Source organism: Raphanus sativus, chromosome 7 (assembly GCF_000801105.2).
Source record: "Raphanus sativus cultivar WK10039 chromosome 7, ASM80110v3, whole genome shotgun sequence".
Classification (NCBI taxonomy): domain Eukaryota; kingdom Viridiplantae; phylum Streptophyta; class Magnoliopsida; order Brassicales; family Brassicaceae; genus Raphanus; species Raphanus sativus.
In genome coordinates, this window is record NC_079517.1 from 4,120,690 (window position 1) to 4,146,427 (window position 25,738).

At 34.8% G+C, this 25,738-nt stretch overlaps 5 protein-coding genes across 6 annotated transcripts; 1 reads left to right on the forward strand and 4 right to left on the reverse strand.

Moving 5' to 3' along the window:
• Nucleotides 1-42: 42 nt before the first annotated feature.
• On the reverse strand, nt 43-2,338 carry LOC108818157 (polynucleotide 5'-hydroxyl-kinase NOL9). 2 transcript variants are annotated; one of them, XM_018591048.2, is made up of 9 exons: nt 2,220-2,338; nt 1,731-1,929; nt 1,558-1,655; nt 1,432-1,471; nt 1,181-1,341; nt 913-1,096; nt 637-814; nt 433-532; nt 43-327 (listed from the first exon to the last, which is right to left on the reverse strand). In XM_018591048.2, the coding sequence occupies exons 2-9, from the start codon at nt 1,898-1,900 to the stop codon at nt 146-148; spliced, it is 1,113 nt and encodes a 370-aa protein (XP_018446550.1). In that variant the 5' UTR covers nt 1,901-1,929; nt 2,220-2,338; the 3' UTR covers nt 43-145. The 2 variants fall into 2 exon arrangements, with proteins under 2 accessions (XP_018446550.1, XP_056846939.1); XM_056990959.1 differs by having other exon boundaries at nt 1,731-1,934; nt 2,220-2,238.
• A 2,892-nt stretch (nt 2,339-5,230) lies between these two features.
• LOC108818379 (uncharacterized) lies at nt 5,231-6,790 on the forward strand. Its single transcript, XM_056991106.1, has one exon. It carries the CDS (start codon nt 5,505-5,507, stop codon nt 6,687-6,689), a length of 1,185 nt encoding a protein of 394 aa, XP_056847086.1. The 5' UTR covers nt 5,231-5,504; the 3' UTR covers nt 6,690-6,790.
• Nucleotides 6,791-10,087: 3,297 nt separating this feature from the next.
• On the reverse strand, nt 10,088-10,918 carry LOC108816374 (auxin-responsive protein SAUR50). Its single transcript, XM_018588950.2, has one exon. The coding sequence runs from the start codon at nt 10,830-10,832 to the stop codon at nt 10,386-10,388; it is 447 nt and encodes a 148-aa protein (XP_018444452.1). The 5' UTR covers nt 10,833-10,918; the 3' UTR covers nt 10,088-10,385.
• Nucleotides 10,919-15,610: 4,692 nt separating this feature from the next.
• Nucleotides 15,611-16,839, reverse strand: LOC108815913 (zinc finger protein 3). The gene has a single exon (XM_018588445.2). The coding sequence runs from the start codon at nt 16,584-16,586 to the stop codon at nt 15,831-15,833; it is 756 nt and encodes a 251-aa protein (XP_018443947.1). The 5' UTR covers nt 16,587-16,839; the 3' UTR covers nt 15,611-15,830.
• A 3,907-nt stretch (nt 16,840-20,746) lies between these two features.
• LOC108818487 (probable CCR4-associated factor 1 homolog 10) lies at nt 20,747-22,148 on the reverse strand. The gene is made up of 2 exons (XM_018591473.2): nt 21,988-22,148; nt 20,747-21,892 (listed from the first exon to the last, which is right to left on the reverse strand). Exon 2 carries the CDS (start codon nt 21,838-21,840, stop codon nt 21,013-21,015), a length of 828 nt encoding a protein of 275 aa, XP_018446975.1. The 5' UTR covers nt 21,841-21,892; nt 21,988-22,148; the 3' UTR covers nt 20,747-21,012.
• Nucleotides 22,149-25,738: the final 3,590 nt, after the last annotated feature.

The following is a 25,738-nucleotide window of genomic DNA, read 5'->3' on the forward strand; positions in this document are numbered from 1 at the left end:
ATTTGGTGTTTAGCATAATGAGATATTTAACCAACAACCAAAAAAAGAACTGAAACTTGGTATTAAGATAAATTAATGATACATACTAGTAGCAAACAGAAAAAAAAACTGAGCAAAAAGAAAAGTCTTAAAAAGAAGATGAAGTTTAGGTGGAAGCTAAGACATAGGGGGATAGATAAGGAGACCTGTAATCTTTCACACCCAAAAGACTAGTAGGTATCTCAATGTAGCCTTGCCATAGAAGATCAACTTTCTCAACCACATTTTCTGCAACCGGAGTGATCACATACAAGATCCCTCTCTCTGTGTCTATTCCCCTCACGATTCCTATTCACATCCAAAACCCAATTTTTCACAATAAATAAACTTTAAATCAACTATTGAAATCAGCTCTTCATGCTAACTCTGCAACGGATAAGAGAGCAAACTTACCAAGACCAACGCATAAAGGCAAATCTTCAAACACTTCAGAGCTAATCCCCAAACCAACAATGGAAGCATTCAAACTATAAAACACTTCTGAACTTGGAATCTAGCGAGAGAAGAAAACAAAAAGAGAGAAACTCATCATTAGAGGCATCAGACCATACATATTTAGAATTTTTTTGACATTTGTCTGTAGTTATTTATCTTCACCTGACAATGTAGATGAGTGATGGTCAAACTGGATATTGGAACCTCGTAAGGAACAAGAGAAGCGAGTTCTTGGGATAGCTCTTTGGTCGTGTCCACTTCTTTTCCTTTAATGCATTGCTTGAAGTAGGCGATTATACGCCTATCCCTCATCAACCGACGAGCATGCTTTTCCGCTGCGCTGTACAAAAAACAAGAATACACACATCAAACACTAATGAGATTGTTCAGAAAAGAAAAGAAAAGAAAAAGAAAACTAGCTTTTTGTACAGGACTTACGATCGATAGTAACTGACAGGGTAAGCAGATTGAATCTCAATCAAATGAGGTCTCTCATCATGATAACCGTCTAACCAGAACAAACCAGCTGGTAGGTTCTTCTTGTGAATTTCGATGTTGATTTTCACAACATGAGAGGGAGAAACATATCTTAATACGTCCACCAATACATGATAGCCAAGACCTAAAAAAGATTTCATAATATCAGAGAAAAAAAATAAACAGTGTCCACACACACACAACACATAAAGAAACAAAAGAGTTATACCTTTAACCCAGCCTGGTGTATTAATGACAAGAGGTAACGCAGTCTTATTATTCTCACTCGACTTGCAGAAGTGTAGCTGGTAGTAGTCGAACAAGGTGTATACAAACTGTAGATAAGCCTTTGGATCTCTCTTTGCAGAATCATCACCATAGAAGTAATATCTACATCATCATCAAATCAAAGAGAAAGAGGATTAAATGGTTTTGAATATTAAAACACTAATCCATCAAAAAATTAACTAATGAAACTACCTCTCCGGTGTCTTTAAACAAGGAGCTGTCCAATCCTGGTCTAGGACAAAGAAGAAAAGTGTAAACCAATAACATAAAGTGATAAAAAAGAAACACAATGAGAGTGAGAGAGAGAGAGGTAGCTACCTAGAATTGATTTATCGACAACTGTGAGAGAAAGAAAACCAGGTACGGTGAATTCAGGCTGACCAACATCAATGTCCAAATAAGCAACCCTCTTGTATCTGTTTAAAAAACCACATCTTCAGCCAACTCATTCAGATGAAGAAAGATTGCATAGTAGTAGATAAAGAAACGACCTTTGGAGAAGAACTTTAACAAGATTGCGGGAGAAGGTAGTCTTCCCACTGTCTTTAGGACCACAAACCAAAGCTACAGCGGGTTGCAACGAACCGCTGCAGGAAACGGAACTCGCTGCATCAGACCATTCCTTTGGTATGAAAAGTGGTTTCTTTTCTGATTCCGACATTTGCACCCACACCCTTCTCTGATCGTCGTCTTTTCTTAGTTCAATATTAGTATAAAAAAAAAGACAGCAAGTTAATAAGAAAGAGAGAGTGCTTAAAAGGGTTTAAGCTATGGCATAACAAGAACCAGAATTCATCTTTTTCCCACCTATAGACTCGACTCGAATAATTTGATCTAAGTAGAGATATTATTACAAAGACTTTAACATTCTACCACACTACCTAATTTAATATATCGCACGAGAAGCTCTACACAAACATACTTGTTATATTATCACCGAGAGCTATAAAAATGGAAGCTGTCGGAGAATATATACTTACCGGCGATTAGAAGCCGCCTGAGAGGAGGAGGAAGAAGAAGAAACAAGAATATATAATAGGGTTTTTTTCTTTCTTTTTTTTTGTCAACCAAGGTTTCATTAAAAGCCCAACTGGGCCCAACAGTGGTACAAATGAAATTCCAAGCCCAATTATATTATAAATGCTGGAAAGCTTCAGTAAACGTGGGTCTGAGACTTGCTTTCAATCTAGCACCACTGAGCATCAACACCTAGGATTTAGGACAGATCTGAGACCAGGACATCATTCATAAAGAAGACTCCGGTTCTACTTCTCCTGATTCAAATCAATCAATAAAATCCCATTCCAATTTTATCTTCTCATGTTTCGAGTTTTAATTCCAATCTTAAATGCTTTAAAAACCGAACCGGGATCGACCCACTAAATCGATTTTTTAATTCTCAGACCCGGTACGATTCGATCCGGGTCTAACTCTGGTTGGTTATCTATTACTACAAAGTACAAACAAGTCGTGTTCTGTTCGCAGACGAAGAATATTTCTACGTGGTGGACCCCCCTGTCTGGTGCAGATCATGCAGTGGTTCACATTTCTTTTTTTTTTTGGTTTGGGTGGTATAAGTGGTTCACATTTACGTATGTATATTATAAACTAATGACCTTCCGACATGAACCTGCTATTTCCCACCGCCATAGTTCGAGATCTCAGTTACTTCTTCGTCGCAGCTAATATTCCGCCGATTGATTAATTATTTTTATAAAACAAGCTATAATACTTTAAAAAGAATATGCATAGATACACTATCGTGAACTGCAAATAAGTTTTTTTTTCTAAAGAACGAAAGATTTCCAAGTTAGTGAAAGACCTACATCTACATGGAAACAATCTCTACTAAAATATTGGTCTATATATAATCGCAACATTGTCGTATATGTATTTTTTATTTCATTTAGTCAAGGATATTAATGAAGTGGGTCTGATAAAAATATGTATTTCAGAAAAGTTGGGAGGAGAATCTATGAAGGGTCAGTCTATTAAGAAAACGAAAGCTGAGACTCGAGAAAAGAGAAGAGTTTAATTGAAACGTTGAATACTAAAATGCGTGTTGTTGTTTCAAACTGACCTAGTCTTAAGTCTCCCACACGATAAAGCTTTAGCCAACCATTTCTCTTCATCGCTCTCTTACCTTTTTTTCCTTTTCTTAGTTTCCTTAAACGTGTAAAATGTATACACTTGTGATAAAAATCCATAAATGATTGATTCTTCAACTTCCTCTTTTTCTCACACTTGGATAACACATATCTAAATGCTCCTCTATCCCAGTTTTGATCCGTTCTATAAGTAGTGACCGACAGAATTATTCGACCACCGACTATCTTTAACCATAAAAATGCTACTATTAGACCCATAGGTTTAATGGTTTACACTCTAAAATTGGTACAAATATAAACTTCTGAAATCTGAATGATCTTCTTAACACGAGATCTTCATATCGTTTTTTCTACCGATAAGTTGGTATAACCGAACGGGCCTTGTGGTCAAGTGGCAGTGGACGGACCTGGAACGCTAACACGTTTTAGGTTCGATCCTCCTACTATGCGAAACTTAGTCATATTGTTATTGTTCTGTTCACCTAACGCGGATATGGGTCCATACTTTAGGACCCATTTGAATGCCCAGGAGAAGGAGTCCATCCGCGGGCTTCCGACTCCCCCAGAGGTTAGGTCTGGTTCTAATAGTGATTCGGGTTTAACCCTTTATGTTTCAAAAAAAAAGTTGGTATAACCCTTTTACCAAAACAAAAACAGTTGGTATAACCCATGTAAAAGGTTGAGTTACCAATCTTATATTGTAAATACCAGTGTTTAATATACAATGAACATGCAAATCATGAAACAATTAGTTTATTTAATATTAGTCGAAAATAGTCCATCTGCTGTAGCATCCCAAATCCTTTAGATCAGTCCACATGTTTGTACAGGCGAGCTTTTTTATACAGTGGCAGTCTGGCAAGTGGAAATAAACAATTTCATGTCACATTTACGCTTAAAGTTTAGTTAACATATAGTTAAAAAAGTTTAGTTAATATAGTGGTTTGCTTCAAGATTACAGTTTTAGTTTCTTGAAGTTGAAGTTTCGAACACACATTTTGTTTTATAGCAGTAAGATGACGAAGATATATAGTTGTAACAAAATATCAAATTAATAATATGGATATGCCTTTTTCAATGCCTCGATGAGTACTTATCCAGCCCCTTTTAGCTGTCTGCCAACGTATTCGAATTCCGAATAACTCGACAAAGCAATAAAATACGACTTTAAAATAATTAAATAATCTGAAAACGATGTTTTCTTAAGCGATAGTATTATTTATTCGACCGAACCAATTATTTTTGTTCCCAGCAGCATAAGGGATGCATCATAAATTGTCTTCCAAGATTATCAATAGAGACTAGAGAATAATGATCAGACTAATGTGATATAAAGGACAATTTAAGATTAAGCTCCTAATAAGTTGTCAATACCACTCTATTCCATTTTAAGGCTTTCAAACGGTGAGTACTGCCTCGCACCGCTATTAACAATAACAAAAATTTATACATATTACCATTTTGATTCATAATAAAATAGTTTAAAATTTTAATCACTTTTTAGGTTCTATAATGTGAAATAATGGATAGACTATTGATTATGTTCTCCAATGAAGAGTGAAGTGTGCATGCAGTTATCATAACATGTTCCTCATAGTCGAACAATTAAACAATGTTTAAGGGACCCTAATCTCTACACACTTTTTACAGCTAGAAAAACAAAGACAAAGCAATATATCACCAAAATGTTGGTGGTTACAGATAAAAAAAAAAGAATCAATGCTACAAAAATTTACAGATAGGTTACAGTTAAACCGTGTTCTACACACGACAAACAAGGGGGATGAATACGTGTATAAGCTGAATCTATCTATCATCATCCCACTAAGAAAGTCAAGTTTGAAAAAGTCAGTTCATGTCCAAGTTTACAAGTTGAAAGTTCCTTCCAAGTTCTATCTAAATCTTTATTTTTTTAATTTTTTGGCAGCCTGCATCCAAATTTTGTTACGTATGATTCGAGCCAGAACATCATTTATAACCATTCCATTTTATGATCTAACAAAGCTTTTTGTTAAATACTAAAACCTTTTTGAGAAAAATAAAAGGAAAGTAATAAAAACCCATTGAAAAACCTCACAAATACAACTCCCGAAAAAATCTCCCTCTCCCTCTCCCTCTCCCTCTCCCTCTCCCTTTCCCTCTCCCTCTCTCTCTCTAATGTCTCCATCTCGCAACACCCCGGCATGGCTCCGCCCTGCTTCCGATCATCCTCCTCCTCATCCTCCTCCTCCCCCGCCGCCGACGACGACGAAGCAATCACCGTCTACCTTATCCTCCGGCGACCCGAACCTCACAACATGCCTATACCAAACGGACCACGGCGTCTTCTACCTGACATGGTCACGCACTTTCTTAGGAGGCCACTCGCTAAACCTCTTCCTCCACTCCCAAGACTACTACAACCGCTCCTCACCTCTCTCCTTCTCCTCAGCCGATCTCTCCCTCTCCTCCTCCCTCTCCTTCCACCTCACCTTAAACACACTAGCCTTCTGGAGAAGACGCGGATCCAGATCCGTCTCCCCCAAGCTCCAAGTCTTCTGGGACCTCACCCGCGCCAAATTCGACTCCGGATCCGAGCCTAGATCCGGCTTCTACATCGCCGTGATCGTCGACGGCGAGATGGCGCTGCTGGTCGGAGACTCGGTCAAGGAGGCCTACGCGCGCGTCAAGTCGGCGAAACCTCCCGCGAATCCGCAGGCTCTGCTGCTGAGGAAGGAGCACGTGTTCGGAGCTAGGGTTTTCTCGACGAAGGCGAGGTTCGGAGGTAAGAATAGAGAAATATCGATCGACTGCCGCGTCGACGAGGACGCGAGGCTCTCCTTCAGCGTGGATGGGAAGCTTGTGCTGCAGGTGAAGCGGCTGAGGTGGAAGTTCAGAGGGAACGAGAAGGTGGAGATCGACGGGGTCCCTGTTCAGATCTCATGGGACGTTTACAATTGGCTGTTCCAGAGCAAAACGTCCGGGGAGGGAGGAGGAGGACACGCGGTGTTTATGTTTAGGTTCGAGAGCGATCCAGAGGATGAGGAGAGGAAAGAAGAAGAGAGGAGTGATGAAAACGGCGTCGTTGTGTGGAAGAATCCGAAGAAGCAGTGTGGGGGAAGAAGCTTGGGGATTAAAGGGATGGTGGAGTGGAGGAAGATGAAGAGGAGATTCGTTAAGAGCAAGAGGAGTTCTTCCTCTTCCTCCATCTCCATGTCTTCGGCCTCGTCGGCTTGTAGCTCGTCGGTTATGGAGTGGGCTAGTAGCGCCGATGAGGCGGAGTACGGAGGAGGAGGTTCTTCCGGTGCCGGCTCCGGGAATGGTCTTGGATTCTCTTTATTGGTTTACGCGTGGATTAAGTGAGGTTTATTTTTATTTTTATTTTTTGTGGAAAACTAAAAAAGGAAAGATACTGCTGCGGTCAAAAGAATTAATTTGAAAAATTTATTGTTTTTAACGTTTTATTTCCCACCTTCTTAAATCACGGACAAAAAGAGGAAATATTGGAGTAATTTTTTTTTATAAATTCAATTTTTGTATTAGTAAATTTAACACTAATAGAACTTGATTTGTTCTATTTAAAGAAAGTTGAGTACATTATGTCAAAAAGGTTGATCAATATTTGAATCACGGTGTGCTGTTGTTGTTGTATTAGTTGAGACTATTAGTTGTTACATGTTGACTAGAGTGCCTTTTGGATGATAATCAAACAGATTGTAGCTTTGGATTAAGTAGGATGGTATTAATATTTTATGTCCTCTTTGGTGGCTCCTTTCTAATATACAACTTGTGCATCGAGACACATACTGTAAACGTTAGAGAATAATGTTGAAGGTAAGCCTAAATTTTGTTTTCTCTGTAGGATGCATGGAAATAAGTAAAAGAAATAGCAAAAATTAGTGGCTGATAGTGCAAAATTAGACCATCTCCAATGGAACACTATTTTTTCCTCTATATTTTACTCTATTTTAGAGTCATTTTATTGTAAAATTGGTTTTGTTTTAATGATTAACTCTATAATAGACTGACTTTATAATAGAGTGGAAAATAGAGGGATACAACCATTTCATTTTATATTTGGAGTAAAATGGTTGCATCCTTCTATTTTCCACTCTATTATAGAATCACTTTATTATAGAGTTAACTATTGGAGCAAAACCAACTCTATAATAGAATGACTCTAAAATAGAGTGAAATATAGAAGAGAAAATAGTGTTACATTGGAGATGACCTTAGTAAAGAAAAAGGTGAAATTGAGAATTTGAAATCAAAAGTTAATTGGGGAACATAATAGCGAAACGAAAGTAATAAGCATGTCATTGATGTTTGGCGTGGTGATGGGTGCATAAGATAGGGAAAAAAGCTCAAAAAAGTGTAAGGCCTCTTTTGGGAAATATTTCATGTTTTCCCGACAAAGTACCAACGTATCATGTGAATAATGGGTCCCATTCTTTGATTTTTTTCCTCTGTAGTTGTACTAAATTTACGATACTAACCACTAACTACAAGTTGCAGAGAGAACGTGACATAAGCTTACATTATGCGCTAACGTTTACATAGGCAGGCATCTCCAGATCGACAGTTCTTACTTCTTGCGGACTCAATTTCTCAAGAATTTTATTATTTGTCATCATGTTTTCATTGATGACAAAGTACTTGCAGAATGAATGATGCTTGGCAGATACGAACTTTCTTTGGGCCGGGGGTTTGATGGGCCACCCCCGTTTTCTTGGGCCAGTTTATCTCTCTTTAATCAAGTTTCCATTTGTCCTGGTCCGTTTCAGAATCTCGACCTTTTTCTATAAACTTTCTAGTATGTTGCAAATGCGTGTGTTCAGACAAAAAAAAAGTATGTTGCAAATTGGTGATATGTTGATTTGTCTTGATATGTTTGTGCATACTGCATACTGTGGTCGACCGGGATCAAAGACTCGCTCGAGTTGTGTCATGAAAACATGCTGAACAAAATTCAGTGTTCACACTCTAATGCTAATTGCAAAGTTTATAAATCGAATGTATGATAGGATGCGTAACAATGAGGTTAAATGTCACAAAGTATAAGAGCATGCTGTTAATCTACGGTTATCCTATACTTGCACCTAGTCCAATAAACCCATCTCGATTCGAAACATTACTAATTTATTTTGACTAGCAATGCTCTACAATCTACTTTATCCGTTTTATAAAAATGAGTATTTTAGAAAAAAATGATTCAATTTTTTTTTTTGGTATTTTAATGTACTTTAACCAATTAATATTTTAATAGTGGTTAATTGTAAACTTCGAAAAATTAATTGCATTTACTGAACTCTATTAATTTAAAAATTATATGAAATTGATAATCACAAAAAGTTATGCATCTATTCTATTAATTCTTTAACATGTCCAATTGATAGTAAGTTATGTCCAAATAATTACAATCAATTATTTTCATGTTTTAATTAAACTGCAAAACGTGTAACTTCCTATTCGCTGTAAAGAAAAAAATGTAACTTCTTCTGTCCACATAATTCTCGGTGCCCACTTCTTTTTAATTTGACTTTTTTGCATGTACAGTACATATATGATATATATACGAATTATCAATCACATCAAGTTATCGTACATATCTGATGTATATATACGATATATAATTACATTTATTCTTTTCTTTTGGGTTGATTCCAAATGCAAATTGTTAAAATACTGAAATTATGATTGGAATCTGAAACATACTATTCGGTTATGTTATTTTTTGTAAGTATTATTCCGTTAAAATTTTCGTATTTTAAATATGATTTTACTTAAAGTTAAATGAATACCATATTACTCCATTTACATAAATATATTTAACTTTTCTAAAATAAAGTTTTTGTATTTTCAAATTTTAAAATATTTTTTAAAATACTATTTAAAAGTTAAATATATTTATGTAAATGGGTTAATATGTTAAATAATTTTAAATAGTCTAAAAGACTTTATATGAGACAATTAATTATTAAGGATGCAAACAAATAACTCTATTAGATTTTAAAATAAATGTAAAGGATCTATTCTATTAAAACAAGAAGAACATGACATATTGATATAGGCGTTGTCCAATTATTTTAATACAAATACTAGATTTTGACACGTCCTTAGAAGAGTAAATATATTTTATGTTTTATATTTTGTTTTAAAATATAATTTTTATATTTGTGTGTTTTTAGTCATATTCGTGTAGTTCATTATATAATATATTTTTAATGATTAATACATGATTTTTTAATATTTATATTAAAATAGTTGGATCACACATATATCAATAGGTCATGTTCCTGTTTATAAGCCATCATTTTAAAGGACGGATATAAAACATCTTATTAAACATTTAAAAGCCAAATATTATACAAAGAAAAACAAAAATATGAATAAAAACACAAATATAAAAATTAAATTTCTAAAGAAAATGTAAAACAAAAAATATACCCGCCCTTTTAAGGGCGGGTCAAAATCTAGTTTATAATTAAAATCTAATACAATTAAGGGCGGGTCAAAATCTAGTTTATAATTAAAATCTAATACAATTTATTTGTATGTACGAAAAAAATTAAAACAGCTATTATTTTGAAATAAAAAGAATTCATTGTCAAACACATGAGCGAGGCTAGGTGTGGAGTGGATGGGGCACTTGTCTACCATGATTATTTTTAGTAAGTTTAATTTTGCATAATTTTTTTGTAAAATTTGAATTTGTAAATATATCACTAGTCTATACTAATTTGGCTCCGGATACGCCACTAGTTAGACATCATTAATTATTTGGAAAAGTTTGAACAACGAACAAATCAATATAAATGGAAATTGCTGTGTATATTGTACAGCCAATACCAAAATCAAATCACAAATGAATAAAATATATGAAATGTAAATTGCTTAGTCAGTTTTACAAGCCAATACCAAAACTAGACCGCAATTTTCTGTTAAAACTCGGATTCGAACCGAACTCGGGACGACACAGGTGGAAAGACGACTCATCCACCCTTTCACGGCCATCTCCTGCGTGTCCGCCACCATGAACCCGAATCACATTACTCTCGGTCACCAGATGGTAGCCTTATCGGATACACCGTGAAGCAACGGCCGAGATTCGATCAAAAGATCCAGCTTGCTCCTACTGCCACCTTGGCGGTTTTTCTTCAAGTCATCGGTACAGTTGAACCGACACGACCGGTTTATTAACCGAATAGATTCCTCGAAAACCGATTCTTCACATGGAATAACCAACGGACCGTGGTTAGCAAAACCGAACTCCTCTTCGGCCTTAACCAAGAGATTCCTGAGAACCGGGTGGTTAAGATGCGTGGTGCGCACCACGAACCTCCTGCAACTGCTTCCGACGTAGACCGCCACGTGTCCCGAAGGCACATCCGACGGTACGCAGCGTCTGGCGGACGACATTCGCGCCTTGCTCCTCCATTGCCGGAGCATCTGTCTCAGCTTCACAATGTGTCGGATCTTGCTGCATTTTCCGATACCTCCAGCCATTTTTATTCCCGGTTTGCGAGTTCGATGAGAGAAGTGTTATTAAAAGAAATGAAGAGAAATGAAGCAGATGGATTTGAGATTCTGGAGGACACGAAGGTTTATATAGTGAAGAGAGCGACACAATGCCCTCAGGTTTTCTATGTAATTACGATATTGCCATATTGGTTCTTACTTTTGACTTCTCGCGTCTGATGTGAGACACGATTCGTAGTAGTATGTGTGTGATGGGTTATGGCTTAGATTAATTATTCTGGAGATTAGTTTTAATTATTCTGCAAGAAAGATTAGATACGATTCTTGGAGGAGGAACATTAAAGATCTTGCATGTTTTTTTCTTCTTGATACATTGGATGTGTTGATATCTACAACATATTTGATGGATTCGACATGTGAAATTTAGTGGTTGATTAGTTTGTATAAAAATCCAAGGTTTTAAATATTACTTATAATATATTGGGAAAATTGATAAACTGATGACAGTCATTAGAGAGAAAAAGAATTGATTCATGTCAATTATTCATACTTAATATTCAAATATATCAATATGGTGGTTAGATGAAGAAGTGTCACGTTTAAATAGAAGTGGCTGGCTAGTAGCCCTATGTGATGGGAGAATTAAGAGCATATGCTTATGACAAAAGAGAGTTGGAAAAAAAGACCAGTCTATGAAAAGACTTTAAAGTTAAACCACCACCTTATGATTTAGACTTTAGAGACATGAAGAGTCATGTCTCTCTTTATATCCATCATGTTGTTCGGTTTATGATAAAGTCTTCACATTGAAAAACATGTCATGTCAGTATATTATATAGTGGTGGATAACAAGAGTTTATTTTACGCATGTATTAGACTCATGTTAACCGAAGCCAGAAAAGATATGATCTATCATCTAATTATATGACATATTAACGTAGAAACTAATTCTCTAACACAGTGTGAAACTATGTCCCTGATCTAATTTATAGATGACCGCAAAGTCTATGGTATATAGGAGGTGATTCGAGTTTAAACGCTTGCACAACTAGCAACTGCTTGTAAACCGGGCATAGTAATAAGCAAAACATAGCAAATATTACATAAAAGTTTATGAACTTCGATAATTTAAGTTCAAACATATATTATATGCTCAGAAATTAGTTCGAGGTCGTACAAACAAAGGCGTGGCTGTAACCGCCGCTCTAGGGTCAAAGTCTTCAAATCATCAAACTAAATTAATATTTTGAAAAACTAATAAAGAAACGACTATTTTATACTTTCATCGCACGGAAGTATAAGTGTTTTAATTAACTAACAGAAAGAAATAGTAAAACCCACAACATGCTAGCTGGAAAAGGGAGGATGTGCAAGTAGACAGACGTATTTTTTCAGTTTATATATCTGGTTTTTATAATTAAAACATACTTTTCTAGTAAACATTATTATCTTATATCAACAAAGGCAGAACGATTCAATATATTTTTTAGTATAAGTAAAAATGGAAATAATGTAATGCATGCGGCGTACCAAAGCACTGGGTTTTTGTAATTTACGTATGCGTCCACGCTCCCATGTGCGAACATCTCATCTCCTGTTATTTTATAAGCAACAAGAAACCAAAAACATTTTCGTTTATATATGTGGGAAAATGTAGACTTGATTCTGATTCTCTCAAATTATCGATGTATTGTACATTTTTCATGTGATGAAATTTTGTTAAGTTACATAGTTCGCATAATAGGTTAAGTTTGATTCAAATATTGTCCCCTTAATGCATTGCAATTAAATGTTATTAATGATCTCTAGAATCTAAGATAAATACAAAAATAAAATGGTTGATCGATAATCCAAAACTCAGCTCCTATATTTTTCCTACATATCACATATCTGCATGTGAAGTGATTTGCTTATGTCATTTTCAGTTTTAGTATCAGTTGAGCTGGATCGCCATGGATCAATGTATACTGAAATCAAATCTTAATGTCAGATGATTGAAGTGGAACGAATATAAAATATAGGTTATCAAATAAATAAGTTTGGGTCAGTCAAAGTGCATGTTATGGAAGCCTTGGATGCATTCCCCATGGGTTACGTACGTACTCACCCTTGCTACTTGCTAGTTGTGTTCTAAGGATCTTCTCGTTAGCTTTCTCTCTGAAGCACATCCTCATTAATGCTTCTGCAGCTATTATTATTGTTTCTTTGAACTAAATTAAATTAAATATTTATATGTATAGCGTACACAAGAGAGATCAAATCGATGGTATGAATCTGCGTTGGACTGCATCCTCGTGCACCATATACACATAATAAATACACATATATATAAGTCTATAACTCGATCAACTTGCTTATCTAACACTTGATTAATGTTTGCTTTTAGATGTTATACAATTAAGTTATCCAATTTTTTTACGTATGCCTTTTATATAATGGACTGGCACTCAGTTTTTGTTAGATCATGATGAGTAAACAAACATAACTCTCTTACAAGTTTGCATACTTTATAAAAGCCTATTAGAAATAGCTACGTTTAACTTTTGACTTTAACTTTAGCTCTTATCTTCGTGTCTCTTTAATGAAAGGGAAACCAAAAGAAAGATTTTTTTTACGAGGACCCTAAGCGTATTCACGAGAAGATATAGTGTGGTGTGTTGAACAATCAATGTTTAGCTTAGACGTTTGAATTTATTTAAGAAAATTCCTCCAGACATCTATAACATAACATCGTCCAAGGTTTCGTCTTGATTAATCCAATACGATAAACTAAATTGAGATTATGTGTTTTTTTCTTTATGGTCTGACAAACTCATATAAACTTTGTGCAACCAGTGACAATTATGTTTTCAAAATTAAAAGTCATTTATATATCGGAGAGAGACATCTTAGGTCAAGTGATTTGTTGGTTATCTACTTACACCTAAATCAGTTGTGTATTGAGTTATGATGTTGTATCAAGTGCCATACACCTTAGAATTCTTTTGTTTCGCAGTCATACAACATGTTACAGAGGATCAAATATCAATGGGTAAGTAATTTGTGTTCTTAAGTCTACCATCATTATTTTAATTTGTTTGTCAAGTCATATGTGATATCGCTAACAGTCCCATATAAAAGTACAGTTTACTTTAAATTGGGCCTGAACCCAACTTATCCATTGTTCAAGAAACGCGGCTCCACCTGTTAGCAGCTAACTAATTGCCCATTAGCGAATGATTCAAACGTTGTAGAAACCGACTCATTTCATGACATAATAGATAGCCCACACAGCTAATTGTAGAAACCATTAATTATGGGCCTTTACAAAATTCAAGATTTTTGTCTTTTGACGTAAAAAAAACAAGATTCTTGTTCAAAATAATGAGTTCGCTGGAGAAGTGAACTAATCAAATCAAACTATAGAAATGTTTAAAATGTAAAGCATTGCAAATAAGAGAGCACTGGAAAATGTTGCATTACGAAGAAAAGATGACTTGGTTCATATTTGTTCTCTCTTTTTCTTCTTATGCTGATTGCATCGTCGGAGAAAGCATATAGAACAGTGAGTGCATCAAAATGGATACTCTTTTCGTGCAGGTAGAATTTTTGGTAGCAACCAGATGATGAATGATCCATCAAAAATCTGTGGTCTCAACTTTTTTCTGCCATGTGTTACAGGGAAGTGTTTAGCAAAAAAAAAAAAATTGTTGGGGTCAAAACTGCTGCATACAAGAAGATATAAATGGACCCAAGAGTTATTAATCAGCGAAGTTTTGTTCCATCAATTAGACTTACTTTTAGTTCTTCACATGTGTTATTGTCTGCCTTGGTGTTCCTCTTGGTATTATATACAAAGCTGTATGGTTTATTTTTGTTGGTTGTGGCCAACGTGTATCTGAAACAAACAAGATGATCTGTCTTTTGTCTAAATGTCTAGTGCGAGGAAAATGTGCATAGTCCTATTTGATTCTATGTGAAGAGTTTGATAATGTAAATAGCTATTTCAAGATTCATATGTCAAAATGTTTTGATGTTCTCCAATATTTAATTATTAGTGCAACATTGTCAAAATTTCATTTATTTTATACATTAAGCGCATATGTGGCTTCTTAATTAACCTTTGGTAATTGAGTATAATTGGTCAAATTCTAGTCGGCCATAATAATCATGTCTGCTACATGCTCAAGAGGACCCTCTGGTTCTTCAAAGTTACCTACTCTTCTTGCAAGTTGTTCATAAAACTAGTGAAAAGACTCTAGTGTTGATGTTTGCTTCATTAGACATGTCTCACCTCAAGATATTTAGAGAAGTTGGACTCAGGCCATTAGAATTATATTCGAAGTCCTTTAAGTTTGTTTCCTAGTCTCATGGTTTTGACTGTTGTTCCACCTTCTGTGATCATACTCACATGGTTACTGTGTACATTCTATTAAATGTATATGTAAGTAAAGATTCATCCAAAAGGCCAAATAAAAGTCACTATATATCTAGTGAACACAAATTTTGGGGCCTCACAAAGATTTCATTGGATTCTTGATTATTTCCTGATATTTTTTTTGTTCTACTAGCTGCATTATTAGGATTATATGATGTATGAACTGTGTGTTTTGTTCTTCTGAACTTTTTGCTTCTTGTCATCATCACAACTAACAACAAGCTCTTCTTTATATCTATTTTATTTTTCTTTCTGTGTCTTGTTGTTAATCACTTTCTCAATAAAAGTATTGTTTTCCTTACTTTTAGGTAACCAAACAGTGACTATAAGTCCTTTCTTCACTGGTTTCCATGACAACAAATCTGCCTGTAGATCTCAATACCATATCTTTCTTATATACTCTAAAAATAAGTTTAATATAGTAGAAGAAATCCATTGATGTCTAGCTGAAAATTTGTACAAAATATGGAAACATGTACAACATAAATCTATGCTAGACAAAATATTATTCACAAGAATACTTACTAACACCCTTGGATAATACTGGTGAACATATCAATGACAACAAAAAACCAGCACAAACAAAAACAATTGAAGAGACAAGAATCTCAGAGTTTGAGGGACAAGTCAAGGTTCTTCTGCTGATCTTCTTCAGAATCTACTGGAATCGTTCCTGCATTGAACCTACCGAAGTTTTCACTTGTTGAAGTCAACGGTGGTGGAAACATCATCTGATGACGACTCTCTGTTGAAGATAGTCTACCTATGGCTGGTTGCTGAGCTAACGGTATCCTTGACCAGTTGAACTGACCATACTCACCAGCACCAAAGGCGTTGTATGAACTTAGCTTGTGACTCATTGAGTGGGCCTGAATACCCAATGATCTGTTGCTATACTGGCCGTGGAACGGGACAGGAGCAAAACCATATGGATGGCCGAAAGCTTCCATCTGTTTCCCTCGCTTAGCCAAAGTCCTCTCTCTTTTGTGAGCGTTTTGGTGACCACCAAGGGCCTGTGAGCTGTAGAATGTTCTTTGACAGTAGTTGCATGAGAAGAGCTTCTGCGCAGTGGAAGTTGACCCTTTATAACTCGGAGTGGCTTCACTCGCGTCTAAGTTGTCGATGAGGTTGAGTTCTTGATTGTGCTGTGGTTGACTATAATCATATTCTGCTAGCGTAAGATCGAGCCTTATACCTTCCTTTCCTGCTTTTGGATCACATTCATCTTCTCCTTGTCCCTCTTCTGCGTCGACGTTGTAATGCTCTAGGCTCAGGTTAAGAGAATCTGGATACGAAAGAGTGTTGGATGTGGAAACGATGCATGAGGAATCAGATGGCTTTGGCTCGTCCCTAGAGGCGTCCATGAGGTGATGGATTTGTTCCTAGAGAAGAATACTCACTACAAATGCTTTTGGGGTTTATAATAAATGGAGAAAAGTAGTAAGAAGATGAGAGAGATGGGTTTGGTTTGGTTTTGCTGACACACAACACACACACAAAGACAGAACAAAACACTTGAAGCTGATTGGAACTCCACCATCTAATACCTGTGTTTATCCCTTTTATAGGAAGCCAACTTTCACTTCACATCAACCTTTTTATTTGTCTGCTTTCTCCTTTAATAGACAAAACCTATGTTCTCTATCATGCATAATTTTTACTTTTTTTTTCTGAATGTCTTGTGCCCTCCTTATATGCTTAATAGTACTTCAACTTACATGTCATAAATCCCTTTATCAAAAAAAAAAACTTACATGTCATATATTTCACCAAAAAAAAAACTTACATGTCATTATGTTTTCTTATATTTTATAACTGTGCTTGATATTTATCATAGAGTGGACCATTGTGACCAGGATAAATCTGGCTCTGATTGATGGATGCGTTGTTTCTCTGTGGACAGATTCTCATAGGGGCCACGGCCAACCGGCCAACTCGTCTTCTTATGGTGTATATAGCGTATGCAACTGCGGATATATGTGTAAGGATATTAATTAGTATATTACTAAACCATCATTGGTGACCCATCTTTCAAATGTGTGATTGAATATGCAGTGTTCAGTTTTTGTATAAACTAAAGGATATTATTTTTAGATTTTTTTTTTGTATGAGGAAGAAAGGAGTTGAGGTGGGAACAAGACAAAAGAAAGCTTAGTGGTTCGAAACAATTTCCAAAACTGGGACCGATTTATATTTGTTCGATGAAGATGACAACAGGTGATAATGAAAATGAAAAGATGCTCGAGAGAGAGAGAGAGAGTGGACCAAGTGATGGTATTCAGGTATTTTTGATGTGTCTGTGTACTTTTTGAAACTTTGAGATGAAAGTGGCCATATCTGTTTCCTTTTATCTTTCTACTGTTGATCTCCTTTGCTTCTCTGTCTCTCTTTTGTACTCTTTCTACTCTTCCTTTTGATGTTTGCTTCATATCCACTCCTCTCCTCTTTATAACCATTGAAATCCTTAATAGTCACCCGGATTTTACGGTGAAGGGTTTCAAATACACAGTACATTATCTACTCAGTGATTGCCACTTTCTATATAATTCTTCATGGTAAATTTTCTCGTACCCATTTATATAATTTCTTGAAGACCTCAGCAACAGGTGGCTTCCTTGTGATGAAACCAGGATTTATTAATTTTTTTTTCTATTTTTGTTACTGATCATGGAGAATTGTGTTTTGGATCCATATTGATGTATAATTGTTTTTGATCATTTCTGCGATGGTTTACTTTCCGCTTGAATGCTATTGTATGAATTGAGGGACATGATTAATATCACTTTCTGCATACTTTAGTTTTTTTGGAGCCAACTAAGCTGTCCCAACGCACTTGAGAGTTCAGAACTGAATATATCCCTTTGTAAATATGTATACGTTATCAAGTACAAATTCTAGTTTCTTTTAGGTGATAACGTTTCGTCTTAATTACTCGACATCATTCATATATAGTGAAGTTGACTAACGATTTTCGTCTTTCTATGGATTAATAAAGTCCTATACTAACAAAAATATGAGTCGATAGTAAACACTTAATACGACTATAGCGAGCTATGTTAGTTTGCTGCTTGTCAGTGACAGAAGATAATCAATGGTGGTTTGTCATATAGTATTAAAAAAATTTAAATGAATATAGTTTGGCTTATTTAACAAAAAATGTAGAAGTTCAATAAACAAAGTGAAATGACAACGCGTCTCATAAGTGTTGGGGATAAGAATCTTTGATATATCTATATTTTTCCAAACTTTAGTCTAAACTAATACTTAGTGGAAGCCGAAGATAAATAAATAAAACTGTGTAGTAAAATCCAAAATATAATAGTTAGGACAAGTAGTTTAAGTGTGTTGAGTATTTTGTCGAATGCGACCTATAATTGGTGGGTCCAATGTCATAAGCTAAAGAAATAGGGAAGCTGATTCGGAGAATCAATTTTGTTAGTTAACTTACTTTGCTTGTGTGTTAAAAGATATAATTGTTAGTTAATCATTATAAATTAAATATTTGATTCACTATTACATGTAAGGGTCTGGTGCCTTCTTTAAAAAAAAAATGGTTCCACAATGAGCAATTCAATCGTAATCTACTCTATGAACTACAAGATGAAATCCTGATCATAACATGTTGTAATGAAAGGATACAAAATGTTGGATCATTTATGTTTCTAATGTCTTTGAAACAAAAAGCATTAAACAAACATGATGAAAAAGGGGAAGGCGAGAGAAGATATGGTGCAGGAGAAACACCCCCCACATGAATGATTACATATATGGCATTGCTTATGAAGTCAATAATCACAAATTTACTAAATCTTTTTAGTTAGATCTTATCTGTCTTTTCCAAAATTATGAATAAAATCCCTTGTTGACAAAACAAAAATTATGAAGAAAATCCCTTACAATTACATCTTAACCTTACGTACCATTTTTTATGAATAAAATAAAATATCCATATTCACTTTTTCCATAACCAAACAAAAACGGAATAATAACAAAGTATATGAAATATGAGTGCTTGACAGCTAAATCAATTAGGAAAATTGGATTGAAAGTTCAGGTTTAAAAAAATCAATGTTTCCTATCTAAACACTGATGATCCCTACTTTTAAGGGTTGGGAAATCTATTTAATTTTGTTTGTTAATGGACTGAAAATATTTTACGGGTGTATAGCATCGATGAAGCCAAATAATTATACATTTGACTTTTTATAATATAACCAAACAAATAAAACGGTTTACTTGATTTTAAAACTTTTAGCTGATTAAAAACCAACAAAGCAGTGATGAGTATTATTGTAAATAAGTGTAGACGGGGAGTATCTTGCTTTATGCTGGGAAATGGGAACACTGGAACAAATTGACGGCTTCTTTCTTGCTAATACACAAAAGAAGGAGCGACTTAACTTTGGACTTTTTTTTTTTTGCTTAAATTTGGACTTAACTTTGGACTTTCGAAGCAATAAACACGTGCTGCGATTAGTTACATGATCCAACTATTCAAAGCACCCTTTCATTTTTGAAAATATTAATCGTTATAACTATTAACTAGGGTTGGCACTGATATATAGCTGGTCCAAAGCAATTTTGATAAACATGCAAGACCTTTCTTTGAGTATCGTTTCTCATATCAATTCCTAACTAAAACTACTAGAATAATTCATAAAGTATTGAAAGAAATATATCTACAACATCAATAAAATATATGAGATGATTACACAGGTTCTTGAGGCTGGATGAATGTTTAGAATATTTGAAGAATAGTTGTTTAGGTATTAAAGATATCTAAATTATTAGAATAACACGTAGAATATAATTCATATATGAAAATGCTATATGCCTTGCAACTTTGAACCTGGTAAAACATTCTTCCCCTTAATGATAGAAGCCCACAAAAGGATCAAATCAGAAGCCCAGTATACAGATAAAGATCGAAACAAGAGCCCACAACTAAAGACCCAAATCAAACACTAGAATGGGGGTATTCGAAAGTGCTGCTGTTAGTGGCCATCTTGATTGTACATCAAACGCCTTTTTCTCACAGTATGTTACTGTTAGAACTTGCTGCTGCTCTAGACCTGACAGGATGACTACTATTTGCTCTGTTTCTTTTACAATTCCACTCATGTAGTCATGTTCTTCATGTGTACATATATAATGATAATAATAAATGTCACTGAGATTTCCTTTAGGTGAGCATTTATATCACATAAACCCACATCTGACATGTTTACAAACTCGTTTATGCATTAACTGCAAAAGAAAACAGCACAAGTTGGAATGGGAGTGTAAGGAAAATACTGATTAACAACATATAGATTGTATTCAGAACGCTACGCATCAGTAGTATTATACAGTATCCGAAACATAACTGATGGGTGATCGGCAATTGCAAGGCATGTGATATTACAAATTGAGAGCACCTCCTCAAAATGATCCCAATCTTTGTGGTAACACCGCAAGGTGGAACAAGCAACCGCTACAAGAGACTGTTAACTTAAAAGTGGCCACATTGGTAAAGAAGAAGAAAGACAGAAAAATAGAAGATTATTTATTAATGAAACGGGGGTAGCTGCTGAAATGATGATATACATTCAGAAACTCAAAGCTAAAACATTAACAACAAACCCCTCCTTCATTTGAGAACAAAGAGGTTTTTTTTCCTGAAAAATAACAAAAGACACAACAATCACTTACTAGAAAAACCAATTTACACAAACAACAAAGTCTCTAATTGGTCTCACACTCACAAAGACTAAAAAAAACCTAAATGCAGTCCTCCCCCTCCCTCGAACTTTAATTAGTAATAGTAGTAGCAGAATCATCCACACCTAGACCATACAAGACACCAGTGTACTTCTCAGTGGACCCAGGGAAATAACGTTCCTTGAGCTTCCTAAACGAGCCTAACGTGAGCAAGCTATCGGACCCAGCCTGATGACAAACCCCAACTCTCTCAACCCCCATAAGCTCCGCTAGCCTGTTCAACCCTCCGAACAGCCCGTTGCAGAACGTCATCAAGTGCTTGATATCGTAAACCGTGGGGAAATACACAAACAGCAGCTTGAAGAAATCGGACTGCTCGAAGGGAAGCTCCCTGCAAGTCAGAAGCTTGACGAGATACCCGAAATCGTAACCTCCGTGGAACGTAACCCACGTGATGGAATCGTTAAGCACGATCCCTGACGACATCATCAGCTCCCCGAACCGGACAGCGTCGATGCCCCTCTCGACGTTCTTCTTGAAATCGATCCCGCACTGGCGGAGAAGCTCGATGGACTCGGTCGCGTAGATGTCTTCCCCGACGTCGAACTCGCGGAAGTTGAACTGCCAGACGCAGAACTTGTCGTCGAAGGTGGGGAGGTTGCCGTGCTCGTCGGAGAAGGTGAGGCCGAGCTGGATGAGTTTGAGGAGGTCGACGTTCTCTTTGAGGGTGCGGTAGTTAAGGTCGTTGTTGCGTTTGAAGGTCTCGACGGGCTTGAGGACGACGCCTGGGAACTCGGTGTCCATGGCGATGTAGTTGTATTTGTCGACGATCTCGCGGATCAGCGCGAACTCCTCGAGGAGGTTGTCGTTCCAGACCTCGCGAATCGTGATCGAATCTTCTTTGAGAGTCTCCGCCATTATAAGAGTTGCAGATCTGGTGGTGGTGGTGACACAGCATAGATCGATAGATCTGAAAAAGAAAATTGAGAAAATAAGAAATGGAGAAAAAAAAATAAACAAACCCTAACTGTTCAAACAGATTCAGGCAAGGGAAGTGTAACGTACCTCAGATTTGGTGATAACAGATGTCCGAAAACGAACAGATCTAGAGGATACGCAGAGGAGTTCTCGGACCAACGGGGAGAGAGGGGGTGGTAGGTTTTAGAGGATAAATAAAGAGAAAGTGTCAACCAACTTGAACGATGCCGTTTTGTTTGTCGATGGGGAAGCTTTGTTACGACGACGTTTTGACCTGCGCCTTCTTCTTACATCAATCATTACGTTTTGGGGTGGGGCCAGTTTGCCAATTATTTATATCCGAATTGTCCGTTCGCAGTTATGTAATAATAATTTTATGTTTCTTAGATAATTGAAGGTGTGAAATCTGATTACAACCATTTCTTATTTAATGTGCATCACGGATATTCCGTTCGTTTCTAACCTCCATGATTTTTTTCTCCTTTAGAGTAAAATTGTTCAAATGATAATCTATTTTTCTTCTACTCTTTAGAGCATCTTTACCTTCATTTTATTTTTTAATTTAAAATAGAGTTTAGAGTAAAAGTACTCCAGATACTATATTTTTTATTTTATAATAGAATAAAAAATAAGTTTACTTCAAATATAGAATAAATTGTTTTTTTTTTAATTCATAATTCTATTTTATACTTTAAAATAGAATACCATTGAAATAAACTCCAACTCTATTATAAAATCATCATATTTTAGAATAAAAATAGAGTAAATTATTGAAGATGGTCTTAACCCACCTCTTTCACTGTTATTTTTCTTTATTTTTTCATGTACTTTGTAGTATAGAGCATTAGACTTAAACTTAAACTATTGTAAACCTTTTCTCGAAATAAAATAAAATAAATTAAAAAATATTGTGTTATATTCTAAAATCTTGTTATGTGAACGAATCAAAACCGGTTTTAAGTAATGAACCATTCGTTTTAGTCATAAAATTACAAATAAGTAGTAGATATAGGTTTTATAGCTATAGCTAAAAATTATCACTTTTACAAAAAGAAACCATAAAAGTTATCACAATTTACATTCAAATATTTATGATCCTTAAACTGAAAGCTATCCATGAGAAAATATATTTCATTAAACTGCATAATGAATATTTTCATGTTGAAAGCTATAGTTTATTAGTCAATTAATTGTTTTTTTGGGCAAAAGTCAATTAGTTGTTATACATTTCTTTTTACTAATAATATACTTGTTATATGATATGATTGACTTTGTTGATTCGTATACACGCCTGACGCATGTAGAAGAACTGAAGATACATGCACCCATTAAACAACTTGTTGGTAAGAACATTTTTCTCTTCGATAATCATATTTTTTATAACTATATATAAATTATATATATACAATGTCTGTTGGTAATCCGAACCATAAAATATCGTAGACACCAATCTTATCTGATTCACGACGATTTACAAACATCTTCGTTCATTCAAAGAAGCATTCTTGCTCAAAAATATGTAGTAGTATATCTTACTTTCATCAAAGTTGTCAATTTTTCTCTTGTCCACAAAAAATCAGCAAAGCGATTCTCCAACTCAAACGAGTGCCAATAAATTGAACAAAGAAGACAATTATTGGGGAAAAAAAATAATGATAAAGGAATGTTGATTCTGATCAATATTTGATCATTAATATGGAGTCAAGGGAATCATCGTGCTTCCCACTGGCCTGAAGCATAATCTGCGCCTTTGTAATAATTAATTCATTTTTTTTCATATAAACTAGCATACATCTTAATACTACTTACTTATAGTCAATACATGTAATTTATTAGGAAAAAACAAATAATGATTCTGCTTCTTGTTTATTCTCCATCATCTACGACATTTTTTTTATAAAAAAGTGTCAAGAGTTCAACACATTCACCAAAAATCAAAGATTCTGATTCTGGCTGTCCAGTAATAATTGTCAATGCGTAATTGCTAACAGCCTGAACATTTTATCCATTAAATTAAATTTGATTTGTTTTGATTTAATCAGAAATTCTGAATATCAATAAACTCTTAAAGTAAACTAAATATTAAAAATTAATATCTGTTAAAATAAGCAAATCACAAAATATTAAAATTTTTAAAATTGGATATCCACTCCGATCCGACAATATTAATATATGTATATCTTGATTATATTTAAAATTTTAAATGCATAAAATTATATAATTATTATTCTAACATATGATTTGATAAATTATATTCGCACTATTACTTGTATAAAAGTATTACATAAAGAAAAGATAAACAATTTATGACAACTATAATTTTTTTTCTTAAGTTTTACGTTATTATAATTGTAAACTGAGTTTTAAAAATTTACAACATATATAAACTCACTACTTGTTTTAATTATCATACAATAAAAATTACAAACAAATTTGTATCAAAATTTTAAGACTATTTGTATTAGTTAAAACACATGAGATATCTGTTATTATTCATAAATATCCGTAAATATTTTATATCTATTTTCTGGATATTTATATTTTTTCAAAACAAAACAAATAAAAAATTAGGTATCCATAAAATACAAAACAACTCACAAATAGCTTCAAAAATCTAGATACCCGATCCGTACCCACGTCTAATTGTTTGCTCGCCTGAGTGTCGCCTGAGTGCAGATGACAATTAACGTTGATGGCAAAAACAAGTAAAACGGTACACACGAGCTATATGCGTGATTTCTTATGGCTTGGACAATAGGTTTAGGCATTTTACCTGATACCTAAATTAGAACATGAATCTGATTTGAAAAATTGAATTTGAACGGAAGTAGCAAAATATGAATGTTTTTCATTAAGTCTCACTCCCTCTTTGTTATGATTGTGTGTTTTAAACTTGCAAATCGGTTTCAAACACGTCATATATGAAGATGGTATGTACTGCATAAGCTTGTTTATTAATCCACCTATGGTACACTAGCCTATGTGAATATTCACAGTGAATCCAAGCGTAATTTAATTCTTCAGTCGCAAAATACAACAGAGACATAACTTTATTTGTTAAATACAAATGTTAAACACACAACCGTATTTTTAATTAATACGCACTAAGGATATTTCTAATATAATTCCATATTTTCGTCCAAAATTGAGTAAAAATAAATATTAAAGAAAAAATATTCCAATCCGACTTTATATATCACTTCATATTAAAGTTTATTCTATAGTAGAATAATTATTTTTTTGTTTGTTCATAACTTTGTTATAAAGTAAATAATAGAATATAATTAGAACATTTTTATTTTATATTTATTTTTATTCTATTTTGGAGTAGAAAATAAAATTTATATTGGAAATACTTTAGGCACCTTAGTCATTGACCTGCCGCCTCATTGATATCCATTCAAAGCCACCAGTGTTCTAATCATATTTACACTGCACCGCTTGTTACTTCAACAGTATCATTTCTAACTACTCTTACCATTGGCCAATGGTGTGATACCCTTGGTAATGGCGCAATCAATTACCAGGAGGGTCTTAAACATATAAGACGGCAAAGAGACGGAACCCATAAATAGGAAAAAGACACATCCAACGGCTCATAACGTTTCTCAAATCACATCGAACAACTAACGACAAAGCCTGGCCTTAGACACGTTTCTCTTTCCGACGAACCATAACCAAGCGTTTCTCATCCGTACTCTAACTTTTCTCCCCTCCCTCTCTGTTTCTCACCTTCTTTTCTGCTTCCAACGAATCTAGCTTCAGATTTCTGTTCATCCTATTCCTAGGGTCGTTTCATGATTCTCTATTTAAATTCTCACTTCTTTCGAGTTTCGAT

Excerpts from the sequence above, each read along its gene's own strand:
- LOC108818157 (XM_018591048.2), bottom strand. The coding sequence starts at position 1,900 with ATGTCGGAATCAGAAAAGAAACCACTTTTCATACCAAAGGAATGGTCT. Across the intron at positions 1,097-1,180 it reads TACACCAGGCTGGGTTAAAG|GTCTTGGCTATCATGTATTG; the intron begins GTATAACTCTTT and ends AATCTTTTTTAG. Across the intron at positions 328-432 it reads GCCTTTATGCGTTGGTCTTG|GAATCGTGAGGGGAATAGAC; the intron begins GTAAGTTTGCTC and ends GGATGTGAATAG.
- LOC108818379 (XM_056991106.1), top strand. The coding sequence starts at position 5,505 with ATGTCTCCATCTCGCAACACCCCGGCATGGCTCCGCCCTGCTTCCGAT.
- LOC108816374 (XM_018588950.2), bottom strand. The coding sequence starts at position 10,832 with ATGGCTGGAGGTATCGGAAAATGCAGCAAGATCCGACACATTGTGAAG.
- LOC108815913 (XM_018588445.2), bottom strand. The coding sequence starts at position 16,586 with ATGGACGCCTCTAGGGACGAGCCAAAGCCATCTGATTCCTCATGCATC.
- LOC108818487 (XM_018591473.2), bottom strand. The coding sequence starts at position 21,840 with ATGGCGGAGACTCTCAAAGAAGATTCGATCACGATTCGCGAGGTCTGG.